Below are 20,152 nucleotides of genomic sequence, written 5' to 3' on the forward strand. Positions count from 1 at the left end.
TGTCATTTTTGTATTTCTTGAAAACAAACAATCTACCATTGACCATCCTCACAGGAACTTAAAACAAATCCCCTAGTAACAAGCTGAGCCTTTAAAATATTACAGAATTTACATAAAACAATAATTTAAATGTTCACATCCCTCCTGAATCACACTAATTGAGCATGAATAATAAATTGGTTTTAGACACCTTGATAACTTACAGAATTTAAACATGGGAAATAAAATACATTAAAAAATATCTGGATATATGGATAATGGAATATTTGGCTGAATTTGCTCACTTGCTCTTAAAAACAGACTATGAAAAAAGTGTCTGCCATTCAAAACTACTTTCAGTTTCACACAAAATTCACACGATTTTCAGAAGTGCATTTGATTGTAGTTATTCCTTCTCTTAAGTGTGATGCTTACAAAAACTGTCCTGTGTTTGATCTGATACCTTGGTGTGCTCATGAACTCTGCACTCCTCTTCAAGGTCTCTACATCCCTCCACTTACAGAACCATGGAATGGTTTGGGTAGGAAAGGACCTTAAAGGTCATTTCATTCCAACCTGTCTGCTGTGAGCAACGCCACCTTGCTGGTTGCTCAAAGTCCCATCCAACCTGGCCTTGGACGCTTTCTGGGATGGAGCACCCATAAATTCTCTGAGCAAACTTTTCCATGCCTCACCACCCTCAGAGTGAAGAAATTCTTCCTACAACCTATTCTAAAACTCCCCTTTTTCAGTTTGAAGCTATTTCTCCTTATCCTATCACTCTATGTCCTGTGCTCGGCCTTGCCCTGCAAGAGCTTTGCCCAGGCTCACCTCTCAAGCCTCCCAAAGAACTTCAAAGCCTGCACTAAAAAAAAAATCTATAATTTTTATTCAATCTGTATTTACTCTGTGGGTTAATGCCAGCTTTCAGATTTCTATAGCTGTAAATCTATTACCTTTTATATGCCTCCCAAGAAAACATAACAGAAAAGGAACACTGGGGAAAATCAAAGTTGCTCAAATGTCCTTTCTGGGAAGTTAAAAACTGACTGATCCTGTTTGTTCAAAGGGATTTTGAAGACATCAATTTAATCATAATCTAAATTATATAAAGCATTATCCCAAACATCATTAGTGTTTAGCAAAGTTGCAGCAAAGTATTAATGCAATACTTCTAAAAGAATCTTTTCTTTTAAGAGGGGAAAAATACAGTCTAAGTAGTTCCTTAATACTGGGAATGAAATACATTCTTAAGGCCTTCTCTATTTTTCTAATTGTCATCTGAAATCTTCCAACTGAATTTTATTGCAATGGACACAAAAAGGGATATTTCCATGCACCCTCAAAACTGGGTAACAGATGGGTACAGATTGTTAAGGCTTGCAGAGGAAGGACTAAGTTTAGATAGTGCTTAAGGAACTTTAAACTTTATTTTCAACTTAAATTTAAGATGGTCTAGTACACAGAAAGTAGAAGAGAAGGGAGAACTATTTTATCTATTTATATTCTTCATCAGCAGTCTACAGCAGTAACTCATCTCTTCAGCACATGATCAATCTCCAGAAAAATGACTATGAAAAAGACTGTGAAAGATCTTTATTAAAAACTCCAGACATTTAAGTATTACTGAGAAAGGGGAACTGTCTAAGAATTGCTTGCGACATTAAGATATAGTGAGACTGTGGAAATTAAAGGGGAAAAAATAGAAGGAAAATCAATGGAAAATAAATTAAACCATAATTGCATTAAATGAAATATTTTTCTTTTGAATCTTTAATCACTTATATCCTATCTTCCAGAATTTCCAAGTCCTGAAAAGTTGGGTGACAATTCATAACTTTTTGAAGAGTACTAACTTTTTTATTTCACATAATTTAGCTGGGAACTTGAATTTAACAGGATTATTAATTGTCAGTCAAATAGATGAGACTACCTTCAAAAACTGCTGTGGGTTCATACTTGACCATAAATCCTTTTGGTTCATTAAAGCCTTCTAAATGTTTGATTATACTATGGCCAAGTACCTCCAAAGTTTAAGTTATTTTGCTATTTTGAGTACCTCAAAAAGCCTATATGCAAGAAAACCCAAAATTTTGGCTGCCCAAAGAAAAATTTTACTAGGTAGTAATTAAGTAACAAAGTAACCCACTAGATTTACATTTCCTCTCCTGCATCACATGCTTCCTACATGTGTTTCATTATCTACATTTACTATCACTTCATTTGCATTTTTAGGCCAGCTTTGTAAGAAAATGGATCCTTGATTACATTATCCACCATGTCTTTCCTTCCCCTCTTGGAAATTCTTCTAGTCCTTGCCCAGAAATGTAAGGGTCTAAGTTAAAAACTCTTACAAGTTGCATAAAATTTAGCACCAGGAGGGAGCACTCTCCAGGTATGGCTCTTTCTAAAAGCCCTGAGGAAGGGAGGTTTGTCTATATCCATAATCTAACATCTAAAGGACCCCACTTATACCTCCATGAACCCCTGAACCAGCACACCACAGATCTCAATATCAAAAGGTATTAACAACACAGAGAATCCTGCTAGCTTCCAACCCACAACAACAAATTGAAGACCTTAAAGTTGTTCTGATAGCTATAAGCAAAACAAATACTCACAAATGTTAGCAATAATGAAAAGGAGAACAATAAAACTACAAAGCTGAAAATAATGCACAGAACTATTAAAAAGGGATTCTGACAGTCAGTCACTATAGTTAATGGTTTATAACTTGTTCATGGTTTATATAAACTGTAAAATGCAAATCTGGTTTTGACTAAATTGGTTGAAACCTCTAATTATGTAGAACTTGATTTTCAAATATATTTACACTTTTCTCTGGTCAGTGTTTTATCATTTCCTTTTTCAGCACTATTCACAGACTAAACATAACTGATGTCAGTGCAGTAATGGCTTAACTACAGCCAGGTCCAGCATTTCTTGTACCTCTGTAGAAATGTGGCTGAAGTTCTAAAATTCCATAGCTGCCAGATGCAGAGATTCTGTATCAAGATAACCAAATAATGCTAAATATTTTTCATATACTAAATATTCTAAGCAACTTGGCCTTAGACCAATGAATATTTTATACAGTGTCAGCATAATTAAAAAAATATATATATAATTGGTGCTTTTGGTTACCTGGAATCGTTTCATGGGCTGTCAAAACCACACTTATAATAGGATTTTTAGCTCCTGAAACCTGTTCAGTCTCCTTAGCTGATGCTGTTTTCTCTGTTTTCTGAGCTCTGGGCCTCTTGGGAGTTTTTTCTCGCTCATCTTCCTTCCTGTCAAGGTCAACGTCAGAATCATTACCTGAAGAGCAAACATCAAAAAGAAGGTAACTATGTACAAAAGCAACGCAGGTAACACATTTACTAACACTGCAAGAAGAAATGGGGAGAAAATTTATGCTACAATAGAAAGAAAGATGTTATCAAAACAAGATGTGCTGCATGATGCCTAAAGGGGAAGGTTTTCCCCTCTAGTTAATAAAACTAGTATGATATTTATACAAACAAAGAAAATAGAGAGAAAAAACCATAATTTAAAAACACTCTCAGAAACATGTGCTTCTAAATTAATTCACATTATTGTGCATTTCTTTGGAAATGCTACAAACTCCATCGAAGTTCTCATGATTTTGCAATAAATGTACAATTTACTTTTCTCTTTTCCGTATTTAATTGTTCTGATGATCTTAGGATTATTTCTTTTAGTACTGGCCTCATTATCAATTTTATTTAATGGAAAGACTTTTGACAATCTCTTTGGATTAGGCCTTCTTCCTCTCCTCCTGGTAAATCAACAGTCAGAAACATAATTTTCTTTTTGGTGTTGATTCAAGAATAATTAGGGTTCAAAATAGTTCCTAGGTTCAACCTAACTCCTGACATGTAACTCCTCATTTTGAAGTCCTGCACTGCCAAAACATTCCCTGTTGCTGTTCAGAATGGCTTCAACCTCTTAAACTCGATAAGTTTTCAACCTGTGAACTAGAAAGCCACACAACAATTGTATACAAAACACTCTTCTGAGATAAAAATGAGTAACCAGAAATCAGCTGATTTCTTTCTAAAAGCAAATGAGGAATTCCTTTACTGAAATTCTAAAAAAAAAAAAAAAAGGTAAAAGGAAATAAAAAACAAAAGAACTGTCTTTATAGAGAAATAATTAGCAGCACAGATAAAAAAATCAGAGAAGTCTTGAGTTTACACCAATAACATTTCTTATATAAAATGAAGTGGCAGAAGATGCAAAAAAAAAAAAAAAAGGACTGCAAATTAAGGCATTATGCAAATGTTCCAGAGGCAATGAACAAAGAAAGAAGAAACTAATGGAAGAAAATTATAAATAAACCCAGTGAATTTTTCTGTTTTGTTTTTCTCTCTCAATCTACATCAGATGATTCCAGCTCCAGAGTAAGTAATTCCATGTATATACAAAATATGCTGTAGCTGCTGTAATGAGATAGGGAAATAAAATACAAATAAAAAACACAGTAAGAGAAAAGCTGTAGTGTGTCCAGACTTGTTTCTGATATGCAAACAGCAGAAGGAGTGAAAAGATGGAACATGGAAGTGGCTGTTTTAATTCCAGTAACATCTTGTAAATACTCAGCTGAGATTGAAACGGACTGCCCCTGTGGTCTGACTGTAATGGAACAAAGATTTGAAGTGTCCTGGTTGTTCCTTACATAAATGAAGGACAAAGCAGAAGCTAAAGCAGCAGGCCTTTAAGCTAAAGCAGTAGGGCTGATCACATAACCTGTATAAACCACAATTTCTTTACTAGACACAGAACCAGAAGGAAACAAGGTGTGCAGGAAGAAGTTTAGCTTTCTCAGGCATCCTGAGATAGAAATCTGTACACAGACAACTGGCAGTGATTTAATATTAAACTGTAAGCCTGAAATTCCTATTTAGAATCTCCAGAATGAGGAAAACCACACAGCAAACTGAATTCAAACACAGCCAGCCATGATTCTGCCCAGCTTCCAACTCATCTGCCTGAAGAGCCCCACAGCTTTTCAGCACCTACTAATGATTTCTTCAATTTCATTACAAAAATGCCTTGATCTGTGCCTCTTCTCAACTAGGTTTTTCTCTGTGGACTTCTGTGATTTTGGAAAATATTGCTGTTTTATAAGTACAAAGAGTTTCACAATGTCCCCATTTAACTCCTTAATATAGTTGTAAATTATTAATTTGTACTAAAAGCACATAGTTCCAACACTGATATTTTTCTGCAATACTTGAAAGGGATATTTGAAGATAAAGAAAAATCCCCTTCAAACAGAACCTGCTTGTGCAGTGGTTTCTTTAGGTGTGCTCAGCAGGGGTGGAAGGAAAAAATCAGATTCTATCTTACAGGTCTTTCACAACCTTAGTGATTCTATAAAACAAACACATATTTTCACATTTTCTTCATTAAACAGCCTCTGTTATTAGCAACAATAAAATGAAATCATCACAAATTTCTCAGCAGGACTGGGCTACCAACACAAGAAAGTCTTCTCACACAGAATCAGAATGCACAGAATCACAGAATGAACCGAGCTGGAAGGGACCCACAAGGATCATGGTGTCTAACTCTTGGCTCTGCACAGGACCATGCCCAAGAGCCACACCATGTGCCTGAGAATGCAGTCTGCTTATTGAGTTGCTTTTCTGAGGGTACTTCACATACTGGGTTAGTTAATCCGATTTTGTTCAGTGGGCAGTATGTAAAACTGAAAAGCATAAGAAAAAAGCCCCAAAAGATTTTACATATCTATGGACAAAACATGCTTTAACTAAAAGAAATCCAGAACCATATATTGGAATGAAAGCTCTGATGAGGAGAACAGAATTTTCTCCACTTCACTAGGAGAAAATGTAATTCCTAGTAGTCACATGAATAGAATCCAAGCACGCTACTCCTGAACTCTGCTTTCTAATCATTAGAAAGATTCTAACCATTAATCAGTTTAATGAGGAAGTAAAGTGGCAGAAGACAAATAACAAAACCATTTATTATCTTTTCATGTTAATACACAACTCTATTAACTTTTGAGTATTGGAATTCTACTAAAATAAGGAGAACCACAGATTTGAGTTTGTTTGTGATCCATGTTAGTGAGTAACTATAACCACAGTAATAAGCCAACAAATGTTTCACATTGTTTTTCTTTCCTGACCTGCCTCTGTCAGGCAGATCCCTTTGGCAGTGCTTTCAGTCCAACCAAGGGTCAAGGTAAAGAGATGTATTACAATAAATATTGCTGACTGTCTCCCTGCTTTCCAAGCAAACCACAAATACTATTTTAAAAGATTTAAAAACTACAGAATTGCTATATAAAAATATTTCTTTGTTAAAATGGTGCTGTTTCATACATATAGAATATTTGTGCATGTAGGATAAGCACTAAAAATTACAGCCATACAAAAACATTTTCATACCAAACCTAAAGCTGGTAAGTACTCCAAACAAAGAACTGAATCTCAACCGCCTATATGATTCAAATATGAGCTAAGAAGACTCAGCCCCTACATTCTGTATGAGCAAAGGTGTGAGAGGCTACTGAGTGCTGTGCAATCCCAGTTAACACAAAAAAAAGCACACACACAGATTGGTGAGACACAGCAGGGAGAAAACTTCACTTATTTCCTGATCATACACCTGCTACCAGTGCTGAGGATCTGTAAGAACATTCTCACCCTCACATCTGATCAAAAGAAAAATCATCTCTCTACAGTGATCTAGTCCTCATATTTAAACATTAAAATTTATTCACTAATTTGATGCCTGTTGATGGCAGTAGCCCCATTCAACCCGTGTCTGAGAAGAAACATGTTCCAGAAACAACTTGATAAGGAGCTGGGGTGCACACAATGCCAAAGCTTTTTGCTACAAAGAGAACTATTTCATGGTCTGTGTGTAACAGAAATCCTTCAAACCAACACTCCCTATCAAATCACCAAATGAACGAACACCTTAACTCTGAATAACAGCTGCTTTGTTCCTGAATTCCCTCTATACCAAAAAAACCCTGAAGTGGAAGGTGTGCTTTAGGGAAGGATTAAAAGGGAGACAAAGTATGTTTTAAGTTTTAATTAAAAAGAGCTTCAACTTTGACTATAGGGCTCAAACAGCCTTTCTATAGTATGTGGCCATCTCATCAGTATTTAGCTGTCTTCCTGGAAAAAATTCCTTCACTGTTAGAATCGTGGATTAGAGTGTCAAATAAATGCTTTGTCCATCTCAACTAGGAGAGTTCTGCTGTATAATAACTATCATGGGTTATAAAGGAACACCCTGGGATGATTTTAAGATGATTTGTGAGAAAATGGAGTATATGCCACTTGAATAGCTAAGCTGAGTTTCTCCAGGCAGTAAGAGCCTTTGCTTGCTCCTGAACAGGTTTGTTTAGACAAACTGTCTCACTCTGCACCTCCCTTGCTAAGCAATCAGCTCAGCACTTTGTCAGCTGGCACCTGGGTCCAACAGATGGACAAAGTCACCTCCCCTCCCCAGCATCATGTTTGTGCAAGAAACACAACGCTGAGCTGCTTCTAACACAATTAAGAAATGGTCATGTCTGTTGATCAGCAAAGCTGCTGCCAGCTCTGAATTAATCAGGGCTTCCAGAGTCCAACTGAACTGCATTGTTCATCGGTCCCATGGTTCTGTTGGAGTCATTAATTGGAGGGACTGCTCTCAACATCTGTAATTGGATGTATGGCATTTTGCAGACAGAGTTGCACAGCCTTAATTGGCATGTTTTTAAACTACTCTTCATTCAAATCACTGCTTTTTAACCTCTAAAAAGTGATATTTCATAGCAGCAGGAGAGCAGCTTCGAGAAAAGGAAGTGAACTGGCCATTTAAAATTAACACAGCCAATTGTTTCTCCTGCAGAGAATGACATCCTACTTGCAGGAAGAATTAATTTAAATTAGAATCCAGCTGATGGCAAAGCCATTTTAAACTAAGGCCAAAAGTGACATTTTTAAGATATATGTAGGCTCCCACTTCAGCAGGATTGAATGGCTCACTCTAGAGAAGGGACTGTAATCTGTCTTCCACTCAAATGCCATTCCCCAGCCATTAAATGTCCTCTCTTGTATCTTGCCAGCCAGATCCAAATCATTAGCCAGAATTAACTTGTTTCAACCAAAAAGAAATTGGTGTACACACAGTTTGGCTTACAAAACAGCAACTTGCTTAGGCAAACAAGCCCTCTATGAAAAAATATTTTTTCTAAGAATATGCATGGGGAAGTTGGAAATACAGTGGACATTTTTCAATCCTGTGCTGTATTGGCTTTGTGTGGTCATGTTTTGGTAGCAGGGGAGGCTACAGTTTGGTTTCCCTGATGGGGATTTGGTTTATTCCTTATTATCCTGCTCTTATTTCACTGATAATAAATTAATTCCCCCAGGTTGTGTCTGTTTTTCCTGTGATGGTTATTGGCGAGTGATCTCTCCCCACAAAACTTTTGTTATATTTTTCTCTTTCCAATCCAGCTGGGAGTTGCTTTCTGGGTACCCTGGAGTCCAGGCAGGGTCAAGACTCCAGATTTGAAAAAAAGTAATTTTTTTTTTTTTCCTATTTAAGTGAACAGGCCCACAAAGTGAAGGTAATCATTATATCATTATAATTTCAAGGATCAAATCAGATGCACGGAGGATGTCAGTAACCAGTAAGGTCTGGTGACTCTGGAAGAGCAGGAGAACTATCAATGAGTCACTGACCTCAGAGATCAATGCAGATCACTAACTAGAGAAGCAAGGAACAGCAGAGGGCTCTGCATTGCCTGCTATTCCCCTGAACAATACAAGAGTAGTTTCAATGAAGTCTCAACTCTAGTTTCAACAAGAGTTTTCTACTGATTTATTTATTTTAAATGTCCATTAAATTAGGTATTTCAACACTTTTCTTGTTGACCTATAATAGACAGAAAAACATTTTATTATGTCGAAACCTCTAGGAATATTTAACCTCCCACTCAAAACATGTACTCAGTTTCTCTGAATAGAGAATAGCACAAAGAATAACTATATTATATATATACACACACACACATTTATTTTCAATATTTTCATGCTCAGCATATTTTAGCAATAGCCAAAACATTATTTTGGTCAAAATTACAAAACATTGCATCATATCAACTGCTATGAAGAAAGTTAACTTCATTGCAGCCAGACACAGTGCAAAATGAAAACATCTGATTATTAACCAGATGTCCATAGAGTAATAAGCTTTGCAAGAAATTAAAAACATGAGAAAGTGGTATAAACTTTAAAACTGCAGAAACATCTCAGAAGCATTAAAAAAAAACAGATAAAAATAATTTCAAGTTGGAAAATACATGAATAAAAGGAAAAAAACACAACCTGTATGTACTGGGTAAAATATCAAAGATTAAGTCAGAAGAACCTGCAGCTAAAGCTCTTGTGAATTTTATCCACCCACTTTGAACTGTCTGTGACATGCAGAGGCAGGTATTATATTTTCAAAGACCTTCAATAAAAGACCAAGATTCAATAAAATCTTCCATCAACCCTTAAGAAAATAGGCACCAGTGGATTGAAGGAAAAAAAACCAAACTGATAAATAGGTTCTAAATTGACTCTTAAGAGTAACAAGAAAGATCTGCCTGTATTTCTAAACACTTCCCTGAAGGCACAAGTATAATAGCAAGCAGGAGCCAGAAAAATCAACCATAATATAAAGGAAACACAAAGAAAAGAGCAGAACAGCAAAAAAACACCTCATGCCACAGTATGAACCAGGAGAGCTCTGCAAAGGGATCTGGGCAGGCTGGATCAATGGACTGAGGCCAACTGAGTGAGGTTCAATAAGGCAAAGTGCCAGGTCCTGCCCTTGGGTCACAACTGCTCCATGCTGTGCTCCAGGCTGGTGGCAGAGGGGCTGGAAAATTGCCTGGCAGAGAAGGACCTGGAGTTGTGATCAACAGTGGCTGAACATGAGCCAGCAAATGCCCAGGTGGGCAAGAAGGCAAATGGCACCTTGGCTTGTATCAGAATTAATGTGGCCAGCAGGGCAGGGACTGTCCCCCTGTATTCAGCACTGGTGAGGTCACACCTCAAATCCTGTGCTCAGTTTACAAGGAGGATATTTGAGGGGCTGGAGTGGGTCCAGAATAGGGCAGTGGAACTGGGGAAGAGTCTGGAGTACAAGACTGATGAGGAGCAGCTGAGGGAGCTGGGGCTGTTCAGCCTGGAGAAAAAGAGGCTCGGGGGGACCTTATCACTCTGTATAACTCCTGAAAGGAGGCTGCAGCCAGCTCTTATACCTCTTCTCCCAGGTAAGAAACGACAGGATGTGAGGAAATGGCTTCCAGTTGTGCCAGAGAAGGTTTAGATTGGATATTAGGAAATTTTCTTCATTGAAAAGGTGATCAACCATCAGAACAGGCTGTAAGGAAGTGGTGGGCTCAGCATCCCTGGAAGCATTCACAAGGTCTGTGGATGTGACACTTGGGGACACGGTTTAGTGGTGAACATGGTCATGCTGAGTTAACAGTTGGACCGTGACCTTGGATGTCTTTTCCAAACTTAGTGATTCTGTGATTATGCAAAAGGTTATGGGGAATATTATAGAGACTATTATAGAGAACCCTAAGCAGAAAATATGCTGCACTTGCCCATTCCACAGAGTTTTGAGCTACTGACTGTATTTACACTTTCTTAGAAGAAAATAACAACATACCTACTACTTTCATCTACATATTCAGAAACTGAGACGTTGTCTCAAGTCAGTTCATATGGTAAAGCCAGAAGTGAAAAGTTTTCCTATGATGGGACAGTAATCAGGAGACAGCTGAAAACTGAATTTCCCAGATGCATTCCAAGAATTATGTCTTTACATAGCCCCAAATACCTTCACAGTTTGCAGTCAAAATAGAAAGCTTCCAAAAATTGGAACCCCTTGTTTTGGTGACCCCAAGTAATTTGTTGCTTGACTGTTTGACTTTGCTTGACTGTTTTGCTTTTATCAGGGAATAAACAGAAAAAAAAAAGTTTCATCTGCCCAAAACTGAGGCTATTTTCTTTATGAAGAAGGAAAAGGATGAGCAATTTAGTTTGGAAAATTTGCCAGTGTGTTTTGTAGACTAATGAAAATAAGATTTAGGAGCTCTAATGAGCCAACAGGTCAAGAACAGATAATTTGAGTTTATACTTTGACCTGAGAATTCATTTTAGAAGGACATTAGAAAAGGTGACATTTCTAAAATAATGCAAATAATAACACTGGACCTAGCACACACAAACAGCAGAGGGCATGGACATTTGGGATGTCAGAGGTGAGACAGCTGGAGTAACTTTCATTTTGTGTAGTTGAAAAAATGTACCACTAATGACAGTAAAATATAACCAGGTACTTTATCAAAGCAAGAGTTTCTCTACTCTGACAACATTTTAAGCTCATTTTAATTAAGCTTTGCCACAGAAGTTAAACTCTACGTTTCAATGAAAGTAAAGTAGTCACACTAGTTGTGTATAATTGTAACAGACTAGAAAGAGTAACAGAAAACTGGAAAATCGATGGCATATTTTGTCAACAGGCAGAATCCACAATATCATACTGAGCAACTGTAGCAAAAGCAAAAGCTAAATTTTACCATCAACACAAAACTCATATAAAGTTAAGGTAATTGTATGTATGTGACATCCACTTCAGGGAAAAGTTAAACAGACAGGTAGAGGAGATAGATTAGAGAATAGAGGAGATGATGACTGTACATCCCTTCAACTACTCTATTCTGAACAAATATTGTTTTTTTAAATTGACTGGGGTGCAGTGCCCCAGGCCAATGAGGGTTTAGGAAATCATTTGGACAGTGCCCTCAGCAGCAGCACCTTTTACTGCTGGTCAGCCCTGAATTGGACAGGAAGTTGGACAAGATGGTCATTTTAGGTTCCTTACAACTGAAAATAACTTTATTCTGCTCTTTTTTATAATAAAAGCTTGAGAAGTTGAATATATCCAAAATCAATCTCAAACCTAAATTTAAACACTGGACTCTCCTATGCCAAAAACCATCATTCACAGAAAGCTTTGTTTGAGTTTGACATTATTTTTTATACAGTAAAAGAAGCCATCCAGAACAGCAAACTCTATCAAAAGAAGAGAACAGAATTCAGGTTTCCCAAGTCACAGGACAGAAACACCTGTACAGGACCATCCTTCCTCACCTATGTGTGATACTCACCTGCATGGCCTATACCACTTCTCACTGAAAAACTACAATCCACTTTGTGAGAAACAGAACAGTTGCTAATGCAAAACAAGCATTTCAGGGAGTTGTATGACAATCATTACTGTAATAAACATTTTGGCCACTTTGAAAGAAGTTTAAATACCTTGTCCAAGCTCAGTTTTGCTTTTTTGTGTTACAAGGTACAAACAACTCCATTCCAGTTAAAGCCAGCACTGAGGATTCCAAGCCAGCTCTCATGGTGGGAACACAGTGTCCCACAACCTGCTTCAGAAATTTTTGCTGGATGTTTTCTTACCTCCATCTCCTTCTTCTTCTCCTTCATTTAGAACAATAATGCAGATGTGTTTAGTCAGCTGTCGTGTATTGGAGAATTTCCGATTGCATTTCCTGCATTCCAGGCTGCCTGGTGAGACTTCAGAGGATTCTGGGCCTTCTTCTGTCCCAGCTGGAGTCTCTTTGCTGGGAACAGGGTTATTTTCTGCCACATCTTCATCCACACAAAACTTCTTAGTGGACCCTTTTGGTCTGCCCCTTTTCCTCTTTGCTACAAGGAGCTCTAGAAAAGAAAATTATAAAGTAAATTATAATTAAATTCCATGGCTAATTAGCTAGTATCCCTATGATCTTTGAAAAATAGGTGCCTTAAATGAAGATTGAGTGCAGTTATCCCAAAAGCTTAAAAATAGGCTAGCATCACACAAACATTTCAAGCAGTGGTATTTGCTGGCATTTGTGGGAGCTGCAAAGCAATAACATTTGTGTCATTGAGATCAGCAGATGTCAAAGTGCCACAGCTTTACTTAATTACACTGCAAGCACTCTTCTAGACTACACTGTAACTCTATCAGCACATGTATTCTACAAAATTACTCTACTGTGTTTCAACATTACAAAAAGCCTTTTAATTTAAATAATTTTCAAATAAATTATCCAGGTATTGAGATGTAACCAGAGAAAAACAATGGATGTTTAAGAACCAAAATCTCATTGTCCTTTTAATACAGGGAACATTTATTTGCTAATATTTTCTGTAGTTCTTGATTGTCAGCACTTTCTAGCCAAAAGCTGGCATAAAAAATTGTGGGTAACAAGTAAATTCCAGAAGTCATGCAAAGATAAATCCTTAATTAAAATCAGAAGTAATCCACAACTCCTAATAAATACAATATAATTTTACATTTCCGTATTTCTGTAGAGGAAATATTGAGGAAATCCATGACATGCTGTGTACAGAAATGCAGGACAACATACAGTAAATTCACGAATACAAGCCGCACTGACTATAAGCCGCATCTCTGGGTGTTGGCAAATATTTTGGTTTTTGTCCATAGATAAGCCGCACACGAATATAAGCCGCTCTGTCGTTCGCAGCGAGGACCCGCGTGCAATTAGTAACAGAACCGCGGGAGGGCGGGGTTTACTGGCTGAGCTAAGGCTGTGCAGGCTCGGCCCGCTAGGGGCCGCTGACGGGGCCAGGTGGTCCAGCACGGTGCTGCCGCTCGGGGCCGGCCGCCGCTGCCACTGGGCTCGGTCACCCCGGGTCGGCGCTGCCCTGCGGTGGCAGGCAGGGACGGAGCTTCCCCTGCTCCTACGGCAGCGGCGGCGGGCGGGGACGGAGCTTTCCCGCGCCCGTGGCGCCGGCGGCGGGCAGGGACGGAGTTTCCCCGCTCCTGCCGCGGCGGCGGCGGGCGGGGACAAAGCACCCCGTCGGCTCCCCGAGCCGCGGCAATGGCTGCGCGGGGCTCCCGTCGGCTCCCCGGGCCGCAGCAATGGCGGCGCGCGCTTCTCCCCCCCTCCCTGGGCCGCAGCAATGGCGGCGCCGGCTTCCCCCCCCCCTCCCCGGGCCGCAGCAATGGCGGCGCCAGCTTCCCCCCCCTCCCCGGGCCGCGGTAGGGGCGGCCCGGGTCCCCCCCCCACCCTCCCCAGGCCGCGGTAGGGCCGGCCCGGGTCCCCCCTCTCCTCCCCGAGCTGCAGCAATGGCGGCGCCGGGCCCTCCCCCCGTCTCTCCCCTGGGCTGTGGCAGAGGAGGAAAGAGAGCTCTCCCGCCTCTCTCCCCGCCCCCCGTTCTGCCTACACGGAGCCAGGCTCCACCCACGGTGCAACAAAGTAGCGATTTGTAACAATCGCAAAATGCCGACTTTGCAGCTGCTCGGCTCAGCACTCTGGCAGGCACTTCTGAGGTTGTATTAGCCGCTCCTGATTATTAGCCGCATTTCCGGTTTAGGAGCAAAATCTTAGTCAAATTGGTGCGGCTTGTATTCGTGAAATTACTGTAAATTGCATTTCCTGCTTAAGATTTCTCTCGTCACTGCTGTAGAATTACAGATATTGTCAATTGAGACTGACAATGTAGAAGCCTGAAAAACCATAAAAAGTGAGAATATTAAAAAAACCCAAACCACCAAAATTTTTCAAGCACAGGTGCTTAAAGGTCTTATTGAATTGGTTGATTTAGAGGATATGGAAAAATGAATGACTTAATGAACCTGAAAGAAAGATCATGCAGGAGAACAGAAGAATGTAGCATCATATTATTCATTCAGCATTTCCCTGAAACATACAGGCAAACAAAACTCCACATTCAGAGACCACAGCTTTGAGTTAACTATGTAATCTATCTAATAAAAAAGAAAGCATTCTGTCTTCTTATAGGAGTGACTGAATACCTGTCTGCCTAAATAAATGCAGTAAAACTCCTAAAAAACCTCACTATTAACAGAAAAAACTCAACTGTTTCCCGTAACTTTTTTAAACCCTCCACCAGCGTCCTGAACTTTCACACTACTCTAGCAAAAGAAGTTTGTTCAACTATCAGCCAAAAAGAAAGGGGTGATTTCAGTGCTCTCAAAACTTCTCTTTGCTGCATTGATGTTATTTTCATATCCATCCATCCATCACAGCAATTAGCATTTGAGTTGAAGAAACTAACAAACAATTAAAACAAACCCCACAACAATTATCTTTACATCAACCCATCAAAAGGCTGCAGTTTTCTAACTCTCCAACATGAAGAATACAGATGTGGATGCTGTTCAGACTACTACAAAATAGTTAAATCCAAGGATTGGAAGAATGAATGCAACCACTGTATTCTCTGTGTATGATATTCTTTTCATTCCTTTACAATGCAATCATCAGATTACCCAACAAAAAGAAATTAAGAAAAATCAGGTCAAAGAGGTATTTCTTCCTGACTGTTTTAGTGCAGATTTAATGAAAAACAGAACAGCACTTGCACATTAAGACAGAAATAGAAACAAAATCTTGCATGCAAATGGAAATGTGAAAACTGCTCCTTCAGATAGCTGGTGATAGAACCTCTGCTATGGCTTAAAATATTGCACCGTGACTACTAATGGTGTGGCAAATAAAGAATGTGCAAATTTTAAGAATGTTTGTAAATGTGTCCACCAGTAGGAGAATCTACAGCAGCTCTCAACCATTTAAATGGGTCTGGTGGCTTGAGGCAGGCAGCAACAAACACAGGAACAGGAGGGCTCATGTGAGCAACTGACATCACCAGAACTTCTGAGGCTTATCACAGTAACTTCTTTTCCTTGCTCCTTCGTTTCCTTTTTCCAGGACAGAACTTACCTCAAGCTACTTTGACTTAACAATGCCGGAATGAAATTTTTAATGAGGCACATAACCACAAATTCCAGCTGTCTCCCTACCCAGTTTGCCCCCAGTGAGCTCTTCACACTGCAGTATACAAGTTCCAGCTCAAACCACCTAAGATCAATAGCACACAGTAATTAAATAGCAGAACATTGTCATTCATCTGCCAGTACATAACCAAGTTAATCAAATATTGTTTGTTAGAAAAAATAATCTATTTAACTGCTAAAAATAAAGTAGTATATTAAATAAATAATAAAATCCCCCTATCACTTATTTCAAGGATGCTTAGTCACAAAGAGAAGTTTTAAATTGATCATTAAAATGATTCTGAATTAAGATCCTGTTCCCTCAAGAACAACTTAGTTGTTTCTGGGGATTTTGCACTCATTATAGACTGACTGAAACCAATCTTTATGCTGACTGCTATTGGATGAGCAATGGCAATATTCAGGGAAGACATTCTGTGCTATGCTCTATAATTGTGTACTCAAAGACATAAAAAAGACACTTCAAAAAGAGAGTAATGAAATAAACCGTGTGTCTGTTTTTATATTGTTCCTTCATTGGAATTGTTCACATAAGCTTCTCCAAATCAATCCATTTAATACAAAAAGTTTGTCAGAAGTCAAAAAACGTTCGTGCAAATGTCACTTAAACCTCCTGACCATATTTTAACAGATTGAGGCATTATGCAACATGAACCCTTCCTCAAACACAAGTATAAAAAGCTTTCATTTCATCAGTTCCAACAGCACATGGCCATTTTCAGCATCACACAAATGCATGGATGTAAATCTCATCCCCAGCCTTATTCTGTTACTGTTCTGCTTTTGTACCACCTCCTGTCCCTCAGGTGTGAATGCAGGCTCTGCTGCATCCTGTGTTCAGGCAAGGATGAGGCTGATGCACACACTGTGGTGCACTCTTTGGAGGAGATTATGACGCTCGGACTGTAACTTTCTTCAAGGTTTCATAACCGACAGAGACATGCATTCATAATCCAGATACAGTCCAAAATAAACAACAATCCATCAGGCAATAACAGTATGAATAGATGAAGCCAGGGCCGTTGATGCTGTCCCACAAATCCTCACCAGTCTGACTAGGCAGAAACAAAAGAAAGCCGAGTTTTTCAAAACACTGTGAAGGAAATGGAGATCACTGTGAAGAATTATAACAAAGCCTTAGGCTAAACTGGAGTATGCATGACTACAGTTACCAGGTGAATACCTGTCATTTCCCAAAACAAAGATGTCACATTTCAGTGCTGGACAAAATGTGACCTGTGCATGTATAACAGCAACATCTCCTTGGTACACTTGGTTCCATTTGATAAAAAAATTTTAACATCATCATGCCAAAATATTTAGGAAATATTTAGGAAAAATCAACTCTAAATAGATCATGGTTTAATGATGGGAAAGTAGCATGACTAAACATAATTCAGCAGAGAGCACTGTAAATGAAATAATAGTAGAGTAATAAACACATATTACATGCCTAGCACTTTACTTGTCTCCAGTACTTATAAAATCATTAACTTATTACTCAGGCAGAACAAAGAGCTCCATTAGCAACTCAGCATTCACTCTTCTATACCAATTGTGGGTTAGTTATAGTATTTACCAACATTTGGAAGAGAAATTAAGCTTTCAAAGGACAAAGAGATGTTCATTTACTAGTCACCAAGTACTAAAAGTTGTAATTTCTGAGACTGTCATTCACCAATTACTTCTTCTTTCAGTGACAATACTGAATTACTACAAAGACTGGTTCACTGACAAATAATTGTATACTATAAAGTTTCTAAGTTTTATCTGCTGCAGATTCCATAGCAGGAGGGAATAATTATGCTTTGAAAGAAGAACTCTTTCCAAGTGCTGTGTTCAACTGTAGAGTACCATACTTTTTTAAACAGAACACAGAAAATAATTCAATGGGACATCAGAACCGTCTTTTTCAATCAATCTGTCTGATGGGAAAGGAGAAATGCTAAAGAATGCCTAGAATATTATTAGAAAACTGTGGAAAAGTAATTTACCTTGACATTCTTACTGACAGCAGATGGCAAAAAGTTGGGCTACATAACCTGAAAAAGGTGGCACCATATGAGCACATCAGATCAATAAAAATATTCACCAAGAATAATGGGAAAGGTAAATTATGAATATATAACTTAAGAATGTTATATTTTACATAAGATCTGCAGGGTTGTTTTTTCAAAAGTCAATTATGTCTAATTTCTGCTGCTTCAGATCATGATGGCAATTATAAACTATCCTCATAAATGTACAATGCATGCTGAACACATACAACACAGAAAGTGCAGATACTCCTGACAAAAATGTCAAGAGAAGTTTACAGAAGAGCCCTTTTACTAAAATGAATATGTTACAAGGTACCAGTCTCACTGTGTTCAGACACATATGTAGTGAAAGGATATCAGGAAACAAAGATTTGAGAAAGGAAAATGTATTCTGCATGCCCAAGGAATTAATTCCCTGCTGTGAAAATAAAATTAGAATGACATTTTGAAAACTGATTTGAAATTTATTCATCATCTTCTGATACACTGGTAATTTTGGATATTCTGTGAAATAATATTCTGGTGAGATTTTTCCTTACCAGCCACCTGAGGAGAAAGCAGCTCTAGTGAAATACCACATGACCATTATTAGAAATATCTTCTTACATTGATGAAATTAATTTAACTACTGAATTATCACAGGTAAATAAGTGAAGAAACATCACATACATATGTCAACACCAAACAATTCTTAAATGGGTGATATTAGAGGGAAGTTGATCCATAAGCAGTAATTTTTAAAATCATGAAATTATAATGATTTGAAAATCCTAGTATTTGTGTTAAACAAGAGGTTTGCCAACAATATAAATCCATTACTCAGTTAAGGGCATAGAAACAGATAAAAAGTCTGAATTCTTTTGAACCCATTGCTAATATTCCAAAGTATGGAAATTTTGATCAGTTAAAAATGGAATGGAATGAATGTAACTTTTACCATTGCACAGTAAAATTTTTATGTGTAATTAATTCAACCTCTGATCGATTTATTTACCAGCATCACTATCAAAACACAGTTATAAATTATGAATTGTGCTACTTCCTTTTTGGAACAGAGCTATTAACATTACCTGAATCACAACAAAGGACACCTCAAGACAAACTCTCACCCATGGTGTCCTTTTCACTGCTGCTAGACAATCTTCCCACTTCTACCACAGAGCTCAAATCAAAGCTGTAGGAAGCAAACTTTGCTAAACTTGACATTGAAAATTAATGAACCAATGTCATCATTCCCTAAGACATGCTGAGTTTATCCATATCTGTCATGTGATCTAATCCATGCTGAATGAAATTTGGGGTGGCAGTTGTACAGTGCTCATTATAAAACCAAACTCTGGAAACCATTCCATACACAACGCAGAGCCATCATGCCACAGGTTTTCTTAAAAAATATGTAATGATGAAAATGACATTCCTCTCAATTTATGAATGTACCTTCTCCATCTTTGCTTGTGTTTGTGGGTGCTGTTAGAGGTTGGAGAGGAATAATGATGTCATCCACACTGGTCCCTTCTTCTGTGTGTTTCTCGGAGACATGGGACAACAGCTCGGACTTATTTGGTGAAAATAAGTTACAAAGCTTACACATGAAGATGGAAGTGATCCCTGAAAAAAACAAGTTTAAAAACAAGGAATTAGTGTTTTCAAATATAAGTTATGTTACATTGAGTTACTGGGATTTTGTTTCAGTCAACATAGTAACTGATATTTATTTAAAACACATAACAGGCAGCAATGAGGTGAAATGACAAATGTTGTATCACTAAATTAACACATTCATAATACATCCCCAAATTAATTAACTGAAGAAATGGGTAAACTCCTAGCTAGATCATCATAGGGCAAAAAATTTCTTCTGGTTGAAATCTTAGAAATGTTTTAACACAATACAAGGGGAAGAACAACAAATTAAGACCTTTTTCCCCTTCCAGCCTCAAACATCATTATAATTTTATATATTTTCAAGCACACAGTAAAATTATATGCAACATGTGACATCCCTATCAAGTTCCATGAAATGTTCCAGTTGATTTAAGAGAAACAAACAAACAAAAAACAAACCCCAAAACAAACTAAAAACCTTCAAAGCAGCAGGAGCAAATGAAGAATGTCATTGAAACTCCCTCTGGTCAATGCTTTAAACAGAAATTTGACACAACTTTTTAGGCAAAGTTTTATGTTTCTTTTGAATTCACAGGTACTTTAAGTGTGATGTGAAAGCAAAGCCT

At 38.1% G+C, this 20,152-nt stretch overlaps 1 protein-coding gene across 1 annotated transcript in view; it reads right to left on the reverse strand.

Annotated features, from left to right (window-relative positions):
- Positions 1 to 20,152, reverse strand: part of LOC117003831 (zinc finger protein ZFAT-like) — a 79,041-nt gene that overhangs the window by 48,642 nt on the left and 10,247 nt on the right. The window contains exons 2-4 of the mRNA XM_033074154.1: positions 19,359 to 19,529; positions 12,510 to 12,770; positions 3,124 to 3,297 (exon numbers count right to left, since the gene is read on the reverse strand). Coding sequence (XP_032930045.1) covers positions 3,124 to 3,297; positions 12,510 to 12,770; positions 19,359 to 19,529 — 606 coding nt within the window. The remainder of the gene's footprint in view (positions 1 to 3,123; positions 3,298 to 12,509; positions 12,771 to 19,358; positions 19,530 to 20,152) is intronic.

Source organism: Catharus ustulatus, chromosome 1, assembly GCF_009819885.2.
Source record: "Catharus ustulatus isolate bCatUst1 chromosome 1, bCatUst1.pri.v2, whole genome shotgun sequence".
NCBI classification, from domain to species: Eukaryota; Metazoa; Chordata; class Aves; order Passeriformes; family Turdidae; genus Catharus; species Catharus ustulatus.